This window comes from Aptenodytes forsteri, unplaced genomic scaffold (assembly GCF_000699145.1).
Source record: "Aptenodytes forsteri isolate BGI_AS27 unplaced genomic scaffold, ASM69914v1 Scaffold206, whole genome shotgun sequence".
NCBI classification, from domain to species: Eukaryota; Metazoa; Chordata; class Aves; order Sphenisciformes; family Spheniscidae; genus Aptenodytes; species Aptenodytes forsteri.
The window spans coordinates 610,932-630,942 of NW_008794544.1; the positions used below are offsets into that span (position 1 = coordinate 610,932).

The 20,011-nt window shown below is 37.9% G+C and overlaps 1 protein-coding gene across 1 annotated transcript in view; it reads left to right on the top strand.

Annotated features, from left to right (window-relative positions):
• The window catches only part of IMPA1 (inositol monophosphatase 1), a 12,789-nt gene extending 1,320 nt beyond the window's left edge, over window positions 1–11,469 (top strand). The window contains exons 2-9 of the mRNA XM_009272371.2: window positions 1,454–1,535; window positions 2,733–2,866; window positions 4,883–4,987; window positions 6,346–6,391; window positions 6,532–6,640; window positions 7,383–7,491; window positions 8,962–9,113; window positions 9,547–11,469. Coding sequence (XP_009270646.1) covers window positions 1,473–1,535; window positions 2,733–2,866; window positions 4,883–4,987; window positions 6,346–6,391; window positions 6,532–6,640; window positions 7,383–7,491; window positions 8,962–9,113; window positions 9,547–9,665 — 837 coding nt within the window. The 5' untranslated portion in view covers window positions 1,454–1,472 and the 3' untranslated portion in view covers window positions 9,666–11,469. The remainder of the gene's footprint in view (window positions 1–1,453; window positions 1,536–2,732; window positions 2,867–4,882; window positions 4,988–6,345; window positions 6,392–6,531; window positions 6,641–7,382; window positions 7,492–8,961; window positions 9,114–9,546) is intronic.
• The last annotated feature ends 8,542 nt before the right edge of the window (window positions 11,470–20,011 follow it).

Below are 20,011 nucleotides of genomic sequence, written 5' to 3' on the forward strand. Positions count from 1 at the left end.
GGGCGTCCAGAGGGGACAAAACTAAGCTGGGGAAAAAAAATACACTTCTTCCAGTCTATGTAGGTGCTGGTGTTTAACTAGAAAACGTGTTCCGGAGTTACTGTTTTAGTGAGGTTTTAAATGTAAATGATTTTATTTCCTCTGCTGCATGAGGCTGTGCCGTTGTACTGGATGTCAGCGTACTTAAGGCTCCACTAGTACTACCAGTCTTTTATGGATAACAGAGTAACTTTATCTAGTGCTATTGTACCCAGTTCTGTGTTTTGACAAATTACTTATGTGCTTATATAACAGAACCTATACTCTAAAGGCTATGATCAGTAAAGAACATTATCAACACAATTGAAGCATCATACCCTTTGCATTTTACCTAGCTTTTCTAGCCATCTCTAGCTCTTTAGGACCAAGACTGAAAGAGGCAAGGACCATTAGATCAGGATAATTGGACTGGGAACGCATCGGTCATGTTAATTGCACAGGTTTTTTGATATTGTTTCACTGGTTTTTTTATGATCATTAATCTTTGTGAATCTGCAAGTGTTACAAAACTGTTACCCAGCTCATGGCTTAAAGACTGAATCACTTAAATAGGAAGTACCCAGAAGGCTTCTGAAAGGGCTAGGTCTCAAAAATGAAACAGACTTTCAAAATTCAGCATACCATTGTGTCATTGAAGGAATTTGTGGTCTGTTGGGGGTGTATAAGAAATAATGTGTGATGTGCTGATTTGTATTTCACATTGCTCACGGAAGTAGCGATACATAGAAGATAAGGTAGGTTTTATGGCTTCATAATACTTAAGAATATAGAAGACACTTTTAAATGACTGTGGGACCTGGTAACTTTCTCATGTAGAATCAAAACCATTTCATATTTGTGTTTGGAATAAACCCCTAGAACAAAGCATGGAGGACTAAAATACAGAAAGGATAGATTTTGGGTTTAAGATTCTAATCTTCTAATTCAAGATATTCAAAGTCATTTAAACCATACTTAGAAATAGACTAAGCTGTATGTCGGCAGTCTTCTGCAATAAATTACAGTGAAGATTCTAGTATTTTTAAAAAAAAAGGTCCTGAGCTGTACGCTGTATTTGAGAATGTGCTTGTGTGTAACCGCACTGTTGCTTTTCAGAGCCTTTATGTACACTGAGGTCAGTGTCTTAAGTGTGGAGTCTTGTATGTGCATGTATCTTTCAAGACTGAGGCTCTGTATTTGTTAATGTTTTTATGTTATGCCTTTTTGATAATCACAAAATGTGGGGAAAAAATCTGGTAACTTAGACTAAGCTTTTAATACATTTAAAGTTTTTTTTTTCAGAGTAAAGGATAGAACAAACTTCCATATTCCAGCAAGGAGAAAACAGTGCAGTCCAGAACAGGGGGAGTAGAAAATTAGAATTTGTAAAAAAAAAAGCCATAATCATTTTTGTGTTAATCTATCCTTTTGGTAGGCTCTATATCTAAGAAAAGATGGCAGATCCTTGGCAAGAATGTATGGATTATGCAGTTGCTTTAGCAAGGAAAGCTGGGGACGTAAGTATAAACTATTTATAAATAATAACATTATTTATTGAATCTAGTATGTATATAGCTTTTGAAGGAGTTTGATGTTAGACGTTCTTCTGAGGAGTATTTTGTCAAAAACATAAATTAGCAGTCATTCAATGATGTTCAAGTTCACGATTGGAGTGCCTTTCATGTTTACAGCTTGGTTAATTTAAGAAAACAACTTTGCACTTTTCTTTGGACCAGAGTCTGATTAAAGACTAAGAAGTATCTTTTGTTCCTTAAATCTGATTTAAAAAAAAAAAAAAATTCTGAATTGTGGTAAACAAAGAGCATCTTTGTTTTTCCCCTTAAACTGCACCTGTCTACCTTATTATTTTACCACCTGAAAGCTGTTGACAGTCTTTCTTGTGAACACCTCAGTCAACTTTATACAGTGGCTTGTTGTTGGCACGAGATTCCACATCATGTTCTCTTATGAAGACTGCTTTACTTCTATAAATAAAAAGTATCCCTTGCAGTGGCAGTACTTTGCCCTTTTGTGATCGAAGATGGCTTAGAACAAGAAAGTGTTTGCACATCTTGGCAGAGCCTTAGCCTAAGTGGTTACCAAATGTTCAGTTCTTGGTAGTTCTGCTTGGTACATTTGAATGCTATTGCAGCCAGACAAGATGGCACATGTACTAATTCTGTCTCCTGGAGCTGCAGAATCTGCAGAACATTGTCCCTGCAATGACCTCATTAAAGTCTTCCCTCAGAAAATCTTTCTAAGTTATAGTAAAATAATTCTGTGGGCTGTGAGGCATGGATTCTTGCTTAAGCTGATTCTGATAGTTTTAAGATCATAAATGCAGGGTCTGGCTAAAAATAGCTGACTTAAGCTCAGTCTTAAGTGTTTCATTCAACTCTGGTATTTAAATTCATAAATCTAAAACTTGTCCTAACAAAATAGAGCTCAGTTTCATGTACCAGTGGATCTTCTTGTAGTACTTAGATTTAGGGTCATGTAAAAGTTTGTGCTGAGTAGGGACTGGAGATAGATGCAAGGGTAAGCCTCAGCTCCTGCAGTTAAATCCAGGTTTTGTCACTGCTTGTGTTTGTATTTTGTACGTGCAGTATAGAAATTACAGTAAAAATGATGCTCAGATATTTGGGAAAACTAGTATTTTCCATACTGCTAATGGAGAAAGGTTTTTTTTCTTTTTTTATTTCTTTTGTTAACAGATATTCCATGGAGCACTCAAAGAAGAAATATCCATTATGACTAAAAGTTCACCAGTAGATCTAGTGACAGAAACTGATCAAAAAGTAGAAAACTTCATTATTTCTTTGATAAAAGAAAAGTATCCTTCTCACAGGTACGGCTTCTTACCAATACGCGTTTGATAGAAGAAGGGGAGAGGTGACTGGAAGAAGAAAATGGAAAGTTTGTGATTTTGCTTGGTAAAATTTCATTATGATTGGCATGCTGGAAAGTTACAGAATTCTCCCTTACTCTCAGTATATTAAGTAGTTTAGAGTAGTAGTGGGTTGAAGTTTTGCCCAAATGCTTCTAAATTAATTGCTAGCTAATTTTGTCATTCGCTTAGAGGGCTGTAGTAACAAAACAAGGTGTCCCCAGGGTCTACTGACACGAGTTTAGCCTTGCTCAAGACTTATGCTGAAAGTCACTTCCAGCTGAACCAGCTGTAAATAACTTCTTAGTTTTTTGTGTTGAAGAATCAAAGGTGGCCTCAAGATACCCGAACCCCAAATTTCTTGTCTGCTGTTGGCTGTTGAAACTAGCATGCCTTTGCTGTCTATGCTGGATGGGTCCCATGGTACTGAGTGTGCCTTTGGCAAATCTCATACAGTTTAAGAACATCAAACATCCTTAAAAGAAGACAGGATCTTCTGATTCTGCATAACTGAAAGTCTGCTATACAAAATACTGATTTGTTTATTGCTCTTCCCTTTTTTTTTTCCCCTCCCCCCACCCTCCTCCCCCATCCCTGAAAGACATTTATTCTTGAAGGGTGAATTGTATGTATTTTACTTACTTTTACTTACATGGGACTTTCTTTCCCATTTTGACATAATGGCTCAAGTTTAATACAGTTTCCTTAAAGTGAGTTTGCTAATTTTTCTTGCATTTTCTTGGAGATTTTCTTATTGTAGCTGTATATGTGAAACATAATAAATATGCATAGAATTGGAACAACTGAGGTGATGCAAAATGTCAGTAACCTAGCCAAGTTAGTGTAAGCATACAGACTTGTGGAATGACCTTGAAATAACAGTTTCTGTGACATTGATAAACATTTTAGAATATTTTAGCTTCTTTTTATATTAGATAATTGAGATCACATTAGACATACTGGTGTTGAATTTCTAATTAATTACTCATCCACCTAAATAGCTATTCAGTCTCTCTCTTCTCTTTGTGAAGATCCGCTGCTTTTTGGAAACAAGCTGTTTCTTTCTGAGCAATCATCTTCACTTCCATAGTTATTCATAAAATGCCTAATCAATATTAAAGGGACCTTATTTGTTTACTCTCAGCAGTTCTCCTCATTTTACATGTTTGTGGAGGAAAGCATGTGTTTGATGCATACTTTTCATAGGTTGAGTAGTATGTGATAAATTTAACAACATGCAGAAGGCGTAGAAGAGAATTCCACCTGTTTACACTCATCCCAATAATTTTGCAGTTCAAAACAAATACTTTCATAAGCAGCAAAAAATGTGAAATTTGGGTTCCTGTGGCGCTGTGCCTTGTGTATCCCTTGAGTTTAGTATTATGGTTGAGCATGCACTCTGCCGTCTTCTTCAGGAGGAGCTCTGGTTTGGATTTCATCCCTTTACCATGTTACCATTTTTGTAATGCTTGTAAAACTAAACAGTTTTGAGACTAACAACTTTCTGTCATATTTGGGTTGAAATCAGACCAAATTTAACAGTTACTGCAGTGGTCGAACCAAATGCATATGACCACAAAGGCTTTCTTCAGCTAAAACACAAGCTAAAAGGTAGTGGTTTATAGTACAAATAAACTGAAAGGTGTAAATAGCTACAAGTATTCTGACTAAAATTTGATGATGCTGTTAGTGGAAAAAATGATGAAAACTTCAATGTTAAAATGTAAAGTTAATTACGTAAAGTTCTTTTCCCCACATATTATGCTTATCTCTGACATCATAAATATCGATGCAAGCTTGGTCAGATGTGGTTGGTGCTTTTCAGATAAATTGTGTATTTCTCAACTTTTTCCATATGATCACTGATGGTACAAAAACCTACATGTTACTTTAAGAATTTTAATTTCAAGGACAGTGTTGTAATTCAGACCTCTTAAACAATTTCTTTGTATCTTTTAAATGTGTTTGCTACTCTAGCTTCATCGGAGAAGAATCTGTTGCAGCTGGAGAGGGCAGCATTTTGACGGATAACCCCACATGGATTATAGACCCTATTGACGGAACTACCAACTTCGTACACAGGTCCACCTTTCATTTTTTTTAATGTTAGCAACTTCAACTGATTACCTTTTTTCTTTCTCCAGTTCCATGAAAGTTTTTTTCACTTTTAAATTGCTTTAAAAGAGATACTATGAACTTGTTAATAGTTACAAATTATTATTTGCATTTATTGAGAGCCATTGGGCAGTTTTTGTAATTATTTTAGTATTTCTGTAAGTATTATAATAGTCTCACTCTGTAACCAACAGCAGTTGTTCCGTGCGAGGCCCATACTATATAGCAGGAGTCAGCAGCCTTTAGCACGGGTGCCAAAGATAGGTGGGCAGATTTTAACAGTAGAGCAACAGGACTCAGAATTAAGAGTTGCAGCATCTTCAGAGAGGCCTTAGTGAGAAGTGATAACAGCTCCAAGTGCTGATTTCTAAGAAATTTCAAATTCGCTGTGATCTAGGAGCCGCTACCATGAAAGAAAGCAGAATATCACCAGTGACTGTCTAGTGGTATTTTGCACCGGGGTGAGGATGACACTAGTAGGTACACTACTTCCAGTGTAATGCTGACTGCCTGTTCCTTCTGTCTTTGAAACATGATAAATTTTGGCCCTGATGAGCTTTTCTGAGCGTACTTGATTCCAATTTTGAAATGACTGCCGCTATGTGTGCCATGGCTTTAAACAGCTGCTGAATCCTGCTAAATTACATGTTCAGAAAGCTATAAGAAAAGAACCCGTTCTGCTGGACTTACAGACTTAGAAGTCTGTATTTTTTGCAGCTAGTAATTAAAGCAAATGTTTTGGAACTGCAAATTTTGAAGAGTAAAAAATAATAATAAAAAAATAATTGGTTGATCGTTAAAAACTTAGACTGAGATGCAGCCCACCGTGTCCTATATACTCCCACTGCCTTCACTCTTCCCCCTGCATTCTTCCTTCTCACCTCAGTATCCATCTTTCTCATTGCTTTGGTGGAGAAAGTGGAGGTGGGGGGAGAGGTGACTTGCGTCTTTTGATGAGACCATTTTGGCCAGCTTGTTCCTTCTGAGAAAGGTTAGTAGCGTAGAGGCTTGCTTGTATTCTTTGGCTATAAAATGACGGTCCCTAAGCTCGTAACAGCTGTAACAGGGATGACAGTCCCTAAGCTGTAACAGGCTTAGTTTCAGTGGGTGGAAAAGTTTGTATTTTAAATGGTAATTGGTGTTGTTGGGTCTATTTTCGTAGTAAATTGTGCAAGTTCCAGAAAACTAATATTTCCTATATAGTCCAAGTTTCTTTTTGAAATATACATTACATTTAACTGAACGTTGTTTTTATTAAGAGTAAGCATGGTAATGAAAGAAGCATAGTGTCTCACTATAAATTAGTGAAATGTTTTGTTTTGTAGGTTTCCATTTGTGGCAGTTTCAATTGGCTTTGTTGTAAACAAAAAGGTATACTTTTTATTACTTAATATCTAATCAGTCAAAACCAAATTAATTCCTTGTTGCTAGTTGTAACTAAGATCTGTATTTTCACAGTAAATAGGAAGAAAGGGAAAACAACCTCAAGGTATCTTTACTTTTTCTTGCAGACAGAGTTTGGAATTGTGTATAGTTGTATAGAAGACAAGATGTATACTGCCAGAAAAGGAAAAGGTGCATTCTGCAATGGTCAAAAACTTCAAGTATCAGGCCAAGAAGGTAAGCTGAACTGAGTAGCTTATTTCTAGAAATTACATTTATTTTGCAAATGAGGCATCAACAGTTTTAAACCTGGATATATTCCTATTTCTTAGCTCATAGTTTTGTTTTGCAAAGACAGGCTTTTTTTGGCCATGGGTTGTTCGTTTTTGAGAAACAGCTTTTATGTTCTCTTTGATGCATGTAACGTGCTTGTGATCTTTGCAAAATCAGAACTCGGCAATTGAAGATTTTATTCCCTGTGTGTCTGTGGATTGTGTTTTTTTGGTTGTTTGGGTTTTTTTAATTCCCTGTCTTGTCTGTAATCCGTCTGTGATTGTTCTTTAGAGTCTCTGACAAATCTACCAAACAATTCAGCTTCTTCCAGGTGCGAACTAGTGGTTTAAATCAGTATCACTCTTGTATACTTACTACCCTGTGTGAAGTAAAATCCACACTTAGTGGGACCTTTAAAGATCTGAGGACTGTTCTAATTTTTATAGCAACAGAATTTTATTTACTAATGACATTGATTAATGTATATGCACAATTGAACCAGATCATGCTGTGTTTGCTGTATTTTATTTTTTCATGCCATTTTCCATGTAAGAACAGATTTCTATACATTCAGTATATGTAATATTTATATTAAAATACCTTGCTTTTATTCAGTCTTGTAAGAAAGCAATGAAGTAAACCCTGCTAATTACTGTTGTTATATAAGTTGTACTGTTGGAAAGGTGAGGTTTTATTTCTTTTCCAGACATTACAAAATCCCTTTTAGTAACAGAATTGGGATCAAATCGTGATCCAGAGACTGTAAAAATAGTTCTTTCTAACATGGAAAAACTTCTCAGTATTCCTATTCACGGGTAAGATACTTCCTATTTTTTACATTTACTGATAGTGTTAATATTGTAAATATGATCATTTTTAGGAAGGATTGGTTGCATTACATTTGACACCTTAAATGTGAAATATGATTTCTGCAGAGAAACTCTAAGTGTGTTTAACTTTTTCAAGCGGGGACATATCTAAGAGAACCCTAACTATCAGTATTGAGAAGCGAAGCATGTTTGGTGTTGTAGGACTGAAAAGTATTTTATTTGCTAGTTAAAAAAATTAAATACCATTTTGTGCCCTTCTTTTTTTTTCAGAAACACACAAGGAGTAAAACTGGATAAACAGAAGCTATATTACATTTCTTAGTTTCCGTTCCCTGTAGTAATGAAAATCGTTGGTTTTTAATATGTATCAGAAGACAAAAGTAGATCTCCCTTTCCTCTTTCAACACCATACAATTTTTTTGAATTTGTCCAAGTAGTTGAAATTATCCATAAACTGCTCTTATTTTGGTTACATTCCCTGCTTCCTCTCCTCCAGATAAGCCAAAGCCTACATTTCCACAAACCATTTTACGTCTAAAGGTGGTTTCAGTAGACAGTTTTTTGTTACTCAACCCTACTCATGTTTCTGATCTAAAAGGGGTTGTAGTTTTATGCTGAGATTCTCAGGATTCTTGTTTTGACACTTAACACGTAGATTTTTTTCTACTGTCAAAAAGTCTTCTGGTGTCATTAAAAAATATATGCTAAATTGTAAGCAGGGAATACATTTTGGGTTTGTTGTCAGTTCAACTTTGGTATTTTATTTGTAAACAGTAAATTGAGATTGGAGTTTATTTAAGTTGCTTCTTGCAGTAACTTAGCTGCTATCAGTTACAATTTGATGTACATTTTACTGATAATTTAAATAACTGCAATTATTTGTACAAGTCACACTTATTAAGTGCAAAAGAAACTGGAATTTGTAGCACAAGGGTTTTGATGAAAGTTATCCAGACCAAATTTATGTTGCGTAATTTATTTTTTGTGATTACTGCTGTTAGGGGTTTTTGCAAGTCAGAGATGCTTACTGAGCATCACCAGAGAAGCTGAAGTAACTGTTTTTTCAATGCCGAGAACAGTGTACACTCTACTTGAATTCTTGTATTCAAAAAGCAAAGTAGAATATCTGTTATTGTTTCATGGGTAGGTATCTTCCATAATATGTTTTAGGTTAAGAAGTTGTTCAAGATGTGTTTTTACTCTAAAACAAAATTGTTTAACAGAATTCATAAATGTAATTTCTGGAAATTTGCTATATTTGGAGAGCGCTTCAAGCCACTTAAAAAATTGGGAATGAAGTTTTGCTTCTTTGTTTCACTGCAGCATTCCATCACATTTTCTCTAGCTCATTTCACTTTGCGTATGATGCTTGTGTGTTCTCTGTGCAGTGTACACAGACATTGTGACTTTCTTCCAAACTGTTCTCAATTAAAAAACCAACTGTGTCTCCTTTAGGATCAGAGCTGTTGGTACAGCAGCTGTGAACATGTGCCTTGTGGCAACGGGTGGAGCTGATGCCTATTATGAAATGGGGATTCACTGCTGGGATATGGCAGGGGCTGGAATCATTATTACTGAAGCAGGTGGAGTACTGCTAGATGTATCAGGTAAATACACGGGCATGCATGATACTCTTTTGTCCTTTTAAATCGCTAATTGGGAGCAAAACATGGCTGAAATGAGAAGGCAAAGAGGTTTTTCAATCCTCTTTCCAAGTTACTACTACTGAACAGAGTTCCCATCCAGTTAATAGACAAAGAGAGAGTCAATTGTATGTTCTTAAGCTACAAGACAACCTTTACTCCCTTGGCTGAGCACCTGGAAGAGTGGGAAAAAAGACAGTAAACATACACTGAAGAGAATTTAAATGTAGCTCATGAGAGATACCTGTTGTGTTAAATGCATTTTTATCCAGGGGCAAAACTTGGTCCTAAATAGTAATGTATCATTTACACTTGATTTTTTTCAGTGCTCATTTTCTTATCAGCTTTTAATTTTCTCCAGATATAAGCTAGTTGTTTTGCTTGCTTTGATTTCTAGGTGGACCATTTGATTTGATGTCTCGAAGAATAATTGCAGCAAGTAGTCGAGCTATAGGAGAGAGAATAGCCAAAGCACTTCAAATAATTCCTCTGAAAAGGGATGATGCAACTAACTGAATACCAAAACTACACCTTAAATGTAATTATATAATGTTGTCTCATACTCCCATGTGGTAGGTATCCCTTGAACCTGATAAAAAGGTAGATAGAGGTAGTCTTTCAATACTGGTGTGACTGCTAAGTAGTGTTTTGAGATTGGACCAACATTCTAAGTAAGCTTTTACTGTTAAGCATTTTATTTAACATCACAATTACATAAAGATCTATAAAAAGAAGCAAATATATACAGCTAATATTTTCAAGTTTTATGCTACACTGGAAGGCATAGCAAGAGACTCCTTGATGTATAGATAAATAAAAATCTCTAGTTCCGTAAGTGACAAAACAAATTTCACTGTCCTAACACCATGTCATCACATCTGATCCTGAACCCAAAAAGATGAAGGCATTACTGTTTATCCAGTCTTTCTCTATCTTGTCTGTTGTTTTCTTCAGTGTCATCAGGGTATCCATTTCCTTACCTTGTTACAGTTTTTGCGGATGTAGTTCACACATTTCCAAACCTTTTTTAGCTGCCTGTAGTTTTGGCTCTAATTTAAAGCCTTTATTACTTAGCTGTCATTGTTTTCGTAGTCATCGTTCTACCTTTCTTATGGTAGATAAACAGAGTCTCTTCTTTAGCCTCTTATGTGGCCAGTACACTTGCAAATTCATTACAGTTGCAAAAATAATAGTTACTGTGCCGGAAAATACGTGCGTCTCCCAGAAAGAAGTTCTGAGGACACCTTCTGTCACCAAATGGACTTACTCTAAATTAAGATGAAGTATGGTTTGCATTTGATCATTGGAAACGACTGATAATAGGTCCTCTACCTTATTCTTGGCAGTTATAATTCCTGTTAATTTTGCTTGGGTTTCTCCATGGATGAGTGTGTTTCAAAGTCTAAGGAATCATTAAAATCCAAGAGAGTTTTCAGTAACTCAGCTGGCAAAAAAATAAGCCCATAGACCAGATTTTTTACATCATTTTCTGAGAGTTATGAAAGCAGTGACCAACCAGGATGAGGTTTCCATTGTGTTCTAGAGCATACAGGCACAAAAGAAGATACATGTCTAAACCTAAAGGGTTTATAAATCTAAGAAATATCAGTAATTTCATTCTTGGTGTCAATTGTTCTAAACTTCAAAAACTGTACTAGTTCTTTGAATTTTTGTATTTAAGATTGTTAAAAGTATCAGTGTACTGTTCAAATAATTAATGCACTTTAAAAAAAAGATTTAACTTAGATCAGTTTTTAGACTGATTTTTCCGTGTCTAAAGTTTCCTAAAGAAAGTTGTCTCATTGGTGGTGTTCCAGTCAAGGCACAGCAATGCTTTGGAAAACCTGACTTTTTGTACTGCTGTCTGACTATTTTTATTTTGGAAAACGGTGTTCTCTGTCTTGAAGTTTCAACAGATTTTTTATTATAAATTTCAGTCTTTTATATCAGTTGATTTTTGCAGATTTTGCAGAAATATTTAATTTGAAGTTATATCTAATGCCAGATGATTAACGTTAATGAGATCAGCCAGCTATTTAAAGGTCTTGTCAAAAAGCCAGACTTACATTAATTTTACTTTTTAAATTCCCATTGACAAGGATAGAAGCTTCTTGAGCATTTCACTGTAACTTTATTGCTGTAAATTATGTGGAATCATCATTATTTCTTGAGAAGTATGTCTACTGTACCATTTCTGTGGCTTTTGTTTAACAAATTCTGCATAACTTTTTATAAACTGATTTATTTGTGAAATGGAGACATGTCTAAAAAATACTTGGGAGAACACGTTCGAAATAAATATGCTTTAGCAGCATCAGCTTCAGATGTGCTTCCTGTCTTAACGTTCATCAGAGTGCAATGCTGGGTCCCAACAAGCTGGATTTGTGGGCTTCAAACTTTCTCCGAGTTGAACACTTTCTCTTCTTGGCCTCTGACGTACACAGATGATAAACTGTTGTGCCTTTAGATAAGTGGGATTATGTATACACCTGCAGTAGGTTTTTAGAGTGAATTTTTAGAGGGATCGTGGTGCATTAATCAGCTCCAACCTCAGAGCTCAAACTTTACGGATTATCTTGCCTGTGATTTGTTTTGGAGGCCCATCAGCTGGTTGAAGCATGTAGCTTTCTCACTGTTTGCTTTCCTAATAATGCTCTTTGAGGAAAAATTTATATGAATTTCCCATCTTGGACCTCTCACTCTATTTGTGTTGGAGACCAGCCTAATTTTTTTTTTTACTCTGTAAATGGCAGCTTTTATCAATTGCCTGCTTTCTTTTTAATTTCAGTCTCCCTTTCAGGGGGATCAGAAATCCCTGTTGTTTGCTACTTTGCTAAGCGTTATCTTCTCAGATGACTCTTCATCTAATATGTGGTCACTTCTTTCATCATGTGAAAGGACACCAAAATGTAATTATTAAGTTTAAAGGCATTTTCTTTTTGGTTCTGTGCTAGCCTGCAATTTTGGCAAATTTTTGTAGTGTTTTTTGTAGTAAACCAGAGAAGTCATGATTGCTGTGTAATCAAAATGCTTTTGAGAGATTATATATGAGAGGTAGTCCCTGAATGTTCAAAACAATAGAATACCTGGTTTTGTTGCTTTGAAAGATGGAATGATGGAGATAATAATCTTAGATTTTTTTTTTTAATAATTTAAGATACATTTACACAAGATAGCTTTTGCTGGGCAATGAGACAATGGGAAAGGAAAACCAGTTACCACAGATTGAACAGATAGACTGTCAAATTAAGATCATGAATGTTCCTCATGAAGACATCAACAGTCCAGTATACAGGAAGCTTTCTTACATAGCTTTTCAGTGAACAACTCATGACTTCAGCTGGCAAATTCTACTATGGTTTGAATCTCCACTCTGAGTGAAGAACGCTCAAAACTTACAGGTGCAAGAAGGAGAAGATCAGGTGGACAGATTTGGCAACTGGAGCAAGTGAAAAGTTCCAAGAAATACGACTGGAAATTAAAGGAACATATGGGCAAATTTAACGAGTCCCTTCACCTTTACTTTGAGAATTTGACTGAATGGTCAACATCATCACTGTAGTTGCTACAGAGCCTACTGCTATTCTTAACAAAGGTCTTCAGAGTAGGGGTACTGATTTTTAGCCCAAGACTAAAACAATCAGTACTACAAAATAGGCAATACTGATTTTTAGCACTGATATGTATGAAAAAGGGGAGGTAGCCTTAGTCTACCATCCTGGCTATCATCCCTGTTCACTAGTCCTCTCCATTTGTTGATTTGCTGATAGTTTGTGATTGTTTTCTATGACAACCTGCAAAGCTTTGCTCCTCCTTCAAAGCAGCGTGTTCCAGTAGATTCAATCCTTCAGAACTTTTCCCAGCATGAAATATTGCCAAAGACAAAGTCATAAAAGGCTTTAGGCTCTCGTCCAGCCCTGTTAAGCAGCCCTGCAGAAAATGCCTCCCCTTGCCCCCCCAATGAAATATGGACTATTCCTCATATCTGTGACACAAAGCTATGGTTTTAATTCTGCAGTCTAATGCCTAGGTGTGAACTAGACATCCTGACTAGATATAAAATGTCAACCTGTGACCTCAGTGTGAAGCAATCTAAATAAGGGAGATCTCTTTCTTTTCCTGAGCTTCTTCCCATCCTCTCAAAACCAGCTGCTAATTCGGCTCTATTCGCTACCTGTGAGTGAAGTAATTGCTTCACAAGTCTGATCCTGTTGCTAAAGTGCTGACAGGCAACTTTCCAACAGCACACTGGTTTTGGATCTACAGCAGTTGGCATGGCTTCCTTTGTTTGCACAAACTCTAGACAACAGAAGGATGTTGTCAGTGATGTGACATCTCAAGAGTCTCTGCCGGAGCCAGTCAGCCAGATCTCCCGGACAGCATAATCCATTCAATCTCTGGATTACGGCTTGTCCTGCACCAAAAGTGACAGTGAATGTAGTCTGTCACATCATTCTTCAGTTTGTACAATCTTCACACAAAGATCTGTGGCTTCCCAAAGATCAGGAGCTTCTGAAATGTCCTCTGTGCCCACTATCCACTGTCTGCCTGCTCTAACAACAGGGCAAGCAAAATCTGCCACACTTCAAAGCTATATGCAACATCCGGAACAAACTGGAGGAGTGCTCAGCTGAGAGCACATTATGCCACTGTATTAAAGAGCTACACACTCTGGCCTGTTTGAGGAGAATGGATTAGATCTCCCACAGTAGAGCAGAAATAATTTCCTAGCACAATTCAAGCTAGTAAGATGCTAAAAATAATGGTGTATGTGCATCCTGTTCCAGAAGCTTATAGCCTACGCTGATGACTGCTACATTAGCTTGAGTTTATACATTGTGTGTCATACTTACACTTGGTTTGCACAGTTGCAATATGAGTTTTACACCGAGATGATTCTCTCTACACCAATGTTGCTTTAGTTAGGAATCAGGCCTTCTGTACACCCATTTAAGCGAAAGGAAAAGAAGCCCAAAATGCAACAGCAACTACTGTACCACAGCAGTAATGAAGAAAAGCCTCCCCCCTTTTTATGCAGTGGAAGATCAAAGTTTATGTTGTGATAACGTCTGTCCTTAGCTCAGTAGAGACCACACTTAAAACCATGTAAAGCAGTTAATTCAGCAGGAGCGATGCTACCTCAAATACTTGAGAACTAATTTCATAGGAACTCTTCATCAACTTGCTGTGTTATGTCTTCCTCCTCTGCTGTCCCTTGGAGGGGTGGTTCTGTGCTATTTATTCTGCCTGCATATACAGGCGGAGTTCAGTCTCAGGGAAGGTTCACGCAGACTCAAAATAAGCCGTGTACCTCATCGTGTCTGACAAAACACTAGATGGCAGCCGGAGCCAGGAAAACACCAGAAGGCCCAGGGTTCCTTTTTTATCGATAAGATTCTCTTTTCCACTCCTCCCTCCCACCCTCCTGCTCTCTGTAATTATTGTTGGATACAACTAAGAGCATATCTGAGAATTATTCAAAAGAATTATACCACGGATTTTTGAGGACTTGCGCTATGTTTCATGACTTGACAAGAAATTTGAAACAGGACTGGTGTCAGCAGTATTAACATTCCCTCCTTTTCAATGTAAGTATATTGAAGATTGTGGTATCACAAGAACATAAATCTGAATTCTAAAATAAGATAAAAGCCGTACAAATGATCAGATTATACTGCATATAAGGCTGTAGTAATTTCCCCTAGATTTTTGCTGTCATAAATTAGGACATGGCTTTTAGAAGCCTTTTTTAAAAGCTACCAGATAATCTGGGCAAGCATGCATCAATCTGTATGCAGATACAACAGCCCTGGGATCACAAACCCAGACACAAATGAGCAGTTCTTTATGATCTTCGAGATACAACTGTTTTATTTTCCAAAGGGAACGCAAGCCCAGTAGCAACTATTTTACCTCCAAATGTGTTGTGATGATGTAAAGGAGCTTTACCAGCTGTGTCCTCATTGTCGCTATATAGTGTATCAAGACTATATTTTTCAGAACCTGTTCAAGCGTGGATAGGTAACACATCCCCTTATTTCATTATTTCACAGATCTACGTGCTGCATCCTATAAAAAGTTTCTCTGTATTTGTGACGTTGCCCAGGAAGGTAGTGGCCTAGCGATTAAGTGCCAATGCGTTACTGACTAAAGGTTGACTATTTATGTCAACGTGGCTAGTTAAGGATTGCCTCAACAGTGTTCTCAGGAAAAGACTTTCCTGCCCTCCCTGTAACACATCTGGAGATGCCCTGCTAGACCACGCCATCCAGAACATGCCCAGCGTTAGCACGCTGCCAAGCACACCTGCACAGCCTATTGGGCAGGCCCCAAGGCACTCTGCTTCCTAATAGTGAATAGCAAAAGGAGAGAGATGTCCTGGAGTGTCTGCAATGCGCGTTCAGTACAGGTCGGGGTGACTTAAAATGGGCAAGTTACTCTAGTGCGGGATCAGCATGATATAACTCTGCTGTGACTCCAAATGCTGTTTCTGGCAGTGGGGACCTTGGCTGAGGACAAATAGCTGCAGGAAGAGAGCCCCAGCTGAGGTGATGTGTCTACCTGGGGAATGCATGGGGTGTGTGATCTGGGGGAAGGCAGGAGAGGGGCTGGCCAGTGAAGGCCCACAGCAGCAGGTAGCTGCAAAAAGGACAGGAGGTCTTAGTCTGGGACCAGCTTATATTAGTACCTGCAGGGAATTTTTCTAGTTTTAGAAAGGTCATTCTTTTCCAGCTCTCACGATGAGCAGGCAGGGTGACATCTATATAGATTTCTATATAGCCATAAAGAAAGCCTCTGTAAAGATTTTCAATTTTCTATAGCTTTTCCAGAATAAAAAAAAGTTAATTCAGGTCTATGAGTTCATCAGGATGACTTCATGTATTATTAATGGCAGAAACCTCCACATTACTGGATGTTTGCATTGGCCTCGTGTAGGCAAACAGCTAAAAAATACTTATTATTTTCACCTCACTACTGAAAGCTAAAAATAATAAAACCTCCTTTTATTTCTGCTTTATTATACTTGAAATTGTGACTGCAGTTCTGAACAGTCCTCCAGCAAAACACATTTAAAAGAGAATAATGGTTAATGGTATTAGAAATTCCTGTTTCAATATTTAGTGAGGTGTAATTAGCAATGTATTAGCTGTGTAAAAGTAAATTGTATCCCACTTCATCTGTGCACCTTGTTTGGTTCACTATGTTGAAATGGAATTCATAATGATAAACTGTCATAGCAGGGGGAGGTTAAAAGCTTTACTTCTAGCTTACTAGGCACTTAGACCTTAATAGCAGTTTCCACTGAAAGGAAGTGCAAACCCAGACATAATGATTCCCGTCAACAGTCATTTGTGTATCTGACACTGAAAAACACTGCTATTCAGTTAACCGAATCAATTAAGAGAAAAAATAAGTTTTCCACTAGTGCACACTCCTGTTCAGTTAATTTCTCCCTTCTTTTATTTAAACATCGTGGAAAATGAGTAACTAGTAGACTCTATCAGAAGTATTTCTTTCTGCCGCTTGTGTACGTGCCAACTGCTAACACTAAAACTTGAAATTTTAGGAAATGCCAGCCCAACTCTATACTCAAGTTAGTCCCTCCAGTTCATCAGGCTCTGTTACTAGTAGTTATGTCTTCTTCTTCCTGAAGCTTTCATTGCAATCTTCAATGCACCTCAGCTGAAGTTATGCTGATTATGTCCCCTTGTGAATCCAGAATAGAGTCAATTGCCTAGTCTTCCCATGCGATAAACATGGAGAACTAGGGACTCCTCAAAACAGAGTACTCTTCAGCTGGAAGTTCTTAAAGTTATCAGTAGGTAAAGCATGGCAATGTGTCTTGAATCCTATTCCTAGCAGAAATTTAAAACCAGACCTCAAAAAAGGATGTAGTGGAGACAAAAGTCTCCAATGAAATGAAATTCACTGAGCGTTGTTAAATATAAATCATATCTGGCTGAGGAAGTTCTTGAGCTGACAGCGGCTGATAGCTAGGAGTGTACAGGGTGGTTTTGGGTTTGGGGGTTTTTTGTGGTTCTCCTGTTCTTGTTGTGGTACTGGAGCAGAAACTGCTTTTTTGCATGGTCAGAGACAAAGGTGCCTACCTCGTGCAGGAGGCAGAGTGCGCTCACAGCTCACAGGAGTCCACATTTAGTTCCTTCTCTGCTTGAGGAGACTCAGACCTCCATTCTCAGAAAGTCTTCTAACTACCAAAGAAGAATTTGAGGTTCATTGGATTAGAGAGCAAGCAAGCAAGACTGTAGGGGTGTAGTTTGCTGGTTAGGCTGCACACCTGCACATGAAATGGAGAGTCTTTGGTTCCAGTTCCTAGCCCAAGAACTGTTGGACTAGGAAGAAATTTTTGAAAGAATTTTGAAAGAATTACAGACAAAATGCACGAGCAATGGGAAAGCAGAGAGAGAAATCGCAGCCTCTTTCCCTCTTTCAGTAAGAGCCCTCTTCACTGGAGTGCTGATTTCTTTAGGCTAGGATACCCTCCGCTCTTCCCCTTCAGAGTGACACAGCTTCAATAATTGCAAAAAAAGACCATAGAAGTACAGCCTGGGTTTTAAAGTCCAAAAGAAGGTGATGGCCACAACCGCATTTTCTGTACAGTCTGGTCCTGGTGCCGCCTAGCAAACATGCTGGGAGGACTTCTGGACAGAGTCCCTCAAGAGGCTTAGTCTGATTTTTGGTCTCAAGTAGGTAAAATATTTGCCAAATTGGGTTGTCCAAGTTGTTCAGCACTGGCAGTACTAGGCCATTCTGGGCATTTGCAGAGTTGCACGCTCTGGGCACCTGGGGAATTCTCAAGACAAGTAATGCAGCAGTAAGAGAGATTAGGTGCCTTCAGTGGGAACTACATCTGTGGGGTAATGAATGTGGAGACCTACGCACCTACATTTCACCGTGCTTCAGATGCTTCAGCACCTTCTCTGTCCGTGGCTGTCGCTGCTGGGTGTCCGGTAGCAGCAGGGGGGCTCCGATCCCGGGTTTGAACAGGGGCCAACCACACTCAGCTGGTACCTCCTTGGTGTCACACTGTCATCTTCACTCCTAGAAAACAGATGCTACAGGAAAGTTCAGTAATTATATTGTTCCTGAGAAATGGGAAGGCACGACAGATTTCCTTCCTTCCACTTACAGGGAAAAGAAAATACAATATACAGAACAAATACACAGTACAAAAGCCGACATTTCCCAGTCACTGGGATGCAAGTAATGCAAGATACTGACTTGTTATAGAGGGTTAGTATAACCTTGACAGTTGCGTGGAGATGTTTGAGGGTTTTTTTTTCCTCCTATTTCTCCATTCTCCTGTGGTTACCTGTTCACTGAGAATTAGAAAGAAACCATTTCTGGAATAATCCTGACTTAATGGGAGATTTCGCATTCACTTCAGAAGCACAGGATCAGATCCACAGTCTGATCCGGCAATGACATTTGTACATATTTAACGGAAGAACGTACTCCCCGATTACAGTGAGATAGTTCAACTGCTTGAGCATGCACATGTGCATTTAACAGACTATCCGTATGAAATCTGTCAGATTTTTCTTATTTAGCTTGTATTCTGTGGTAACAAGTCTGAGTGAATACCTGGAAAATGAAATGAACACTAAAACCAGCTACTTCCAACTTCACACGCGGCTCTGCTCCAGAAGGGTCTGTACCCATGTGGAGCCCTGCGGTTCTGATGTAATCCAGAACGAAGCTTTTAGAGAGCGCTCTCTGGAAAAGAGACATTTGCATCTATTAAAAGGGTAATTTTATTTTAGCACAACAGCTAGGAAAAAAAGTCATCGGTCAGTATTTCCACAAATATTTAAAACTGTTATATTGACTTAATCTTCACAAGAAAAGGCACCATCTGCATAGAAGATGGTACAGAAGATAAGAAAGCAGGAAAGACTCAGTTATGGTTTTAACCTATAAAGAGACTAATGATTTTCTAAAGGTGGCATCAGTTACAATAAAAAACTCCCAAATCAAATTACAGCTGTTGAGATAACGTAAGCACCAAATAAAATAAGTGAGATTTGCAAATACATTAATGATATTGTTTGGATTATGGAGGCAAGACTCAAAGACTAGATAATACTGTGGGCAGATTAATAATAGTCTTTCTTGCAGCCTAAGTTGTCTTGCAGAGGAAATTTTGTTGTATCAATGACATTTCAAATTTTCTGCTGTATTCATCTTTACCTGAGCATACTTGTTAAAGATTTGTTTCATTTGAAGGCTTTTTTTCCCCCCACTTGCTTCATAACTTCCAAGATATGCAAGATGACATGCGGAGGCAGTGTCTCGGTTGTGTGACTCTTCCATTAATTACAGTCTGTGAAAATTTGTCCCTAGCATTTCCAAATGCCGTACAGTAACTGTAAATCCACTCCCACCCTGCATCTTGTAATGTCTTCTGTCAACGACTTCAGAGACAACACGAACTTAATGAACTCAGACTGAAATACCACTAAAGACAGGATGCATTTATTTTTGAAAAGGGCATGTAAAGGAGAGCTGTCTTATGGTGGCAGGGATCTTGCAAGCTAGTGGTAGAGAGGACATTTTGCAATAGCTTTCCACTAGAGGGAAGATGTTTGGGTAAACTGAAACTTCATGCAACAGAGTGTGCTTGGTTTGGTTTCATTTCGGCTCTTAGTTCACTGGCTTTTTAAAGCAGACACATTCACAGCAGGTACATAGGTGGGCCTGAAGAGACATACAGCAGGTACTTTGTCATATTAAACCAGATTGTAGTTGATGCAATTTTAGCTAATTAGATAACTGAATGTAGGGGAGGAAACCTAGAAGGGCAAGGTAGTTCTACGTGTAACTCCATTGACTTCATGCTGGAA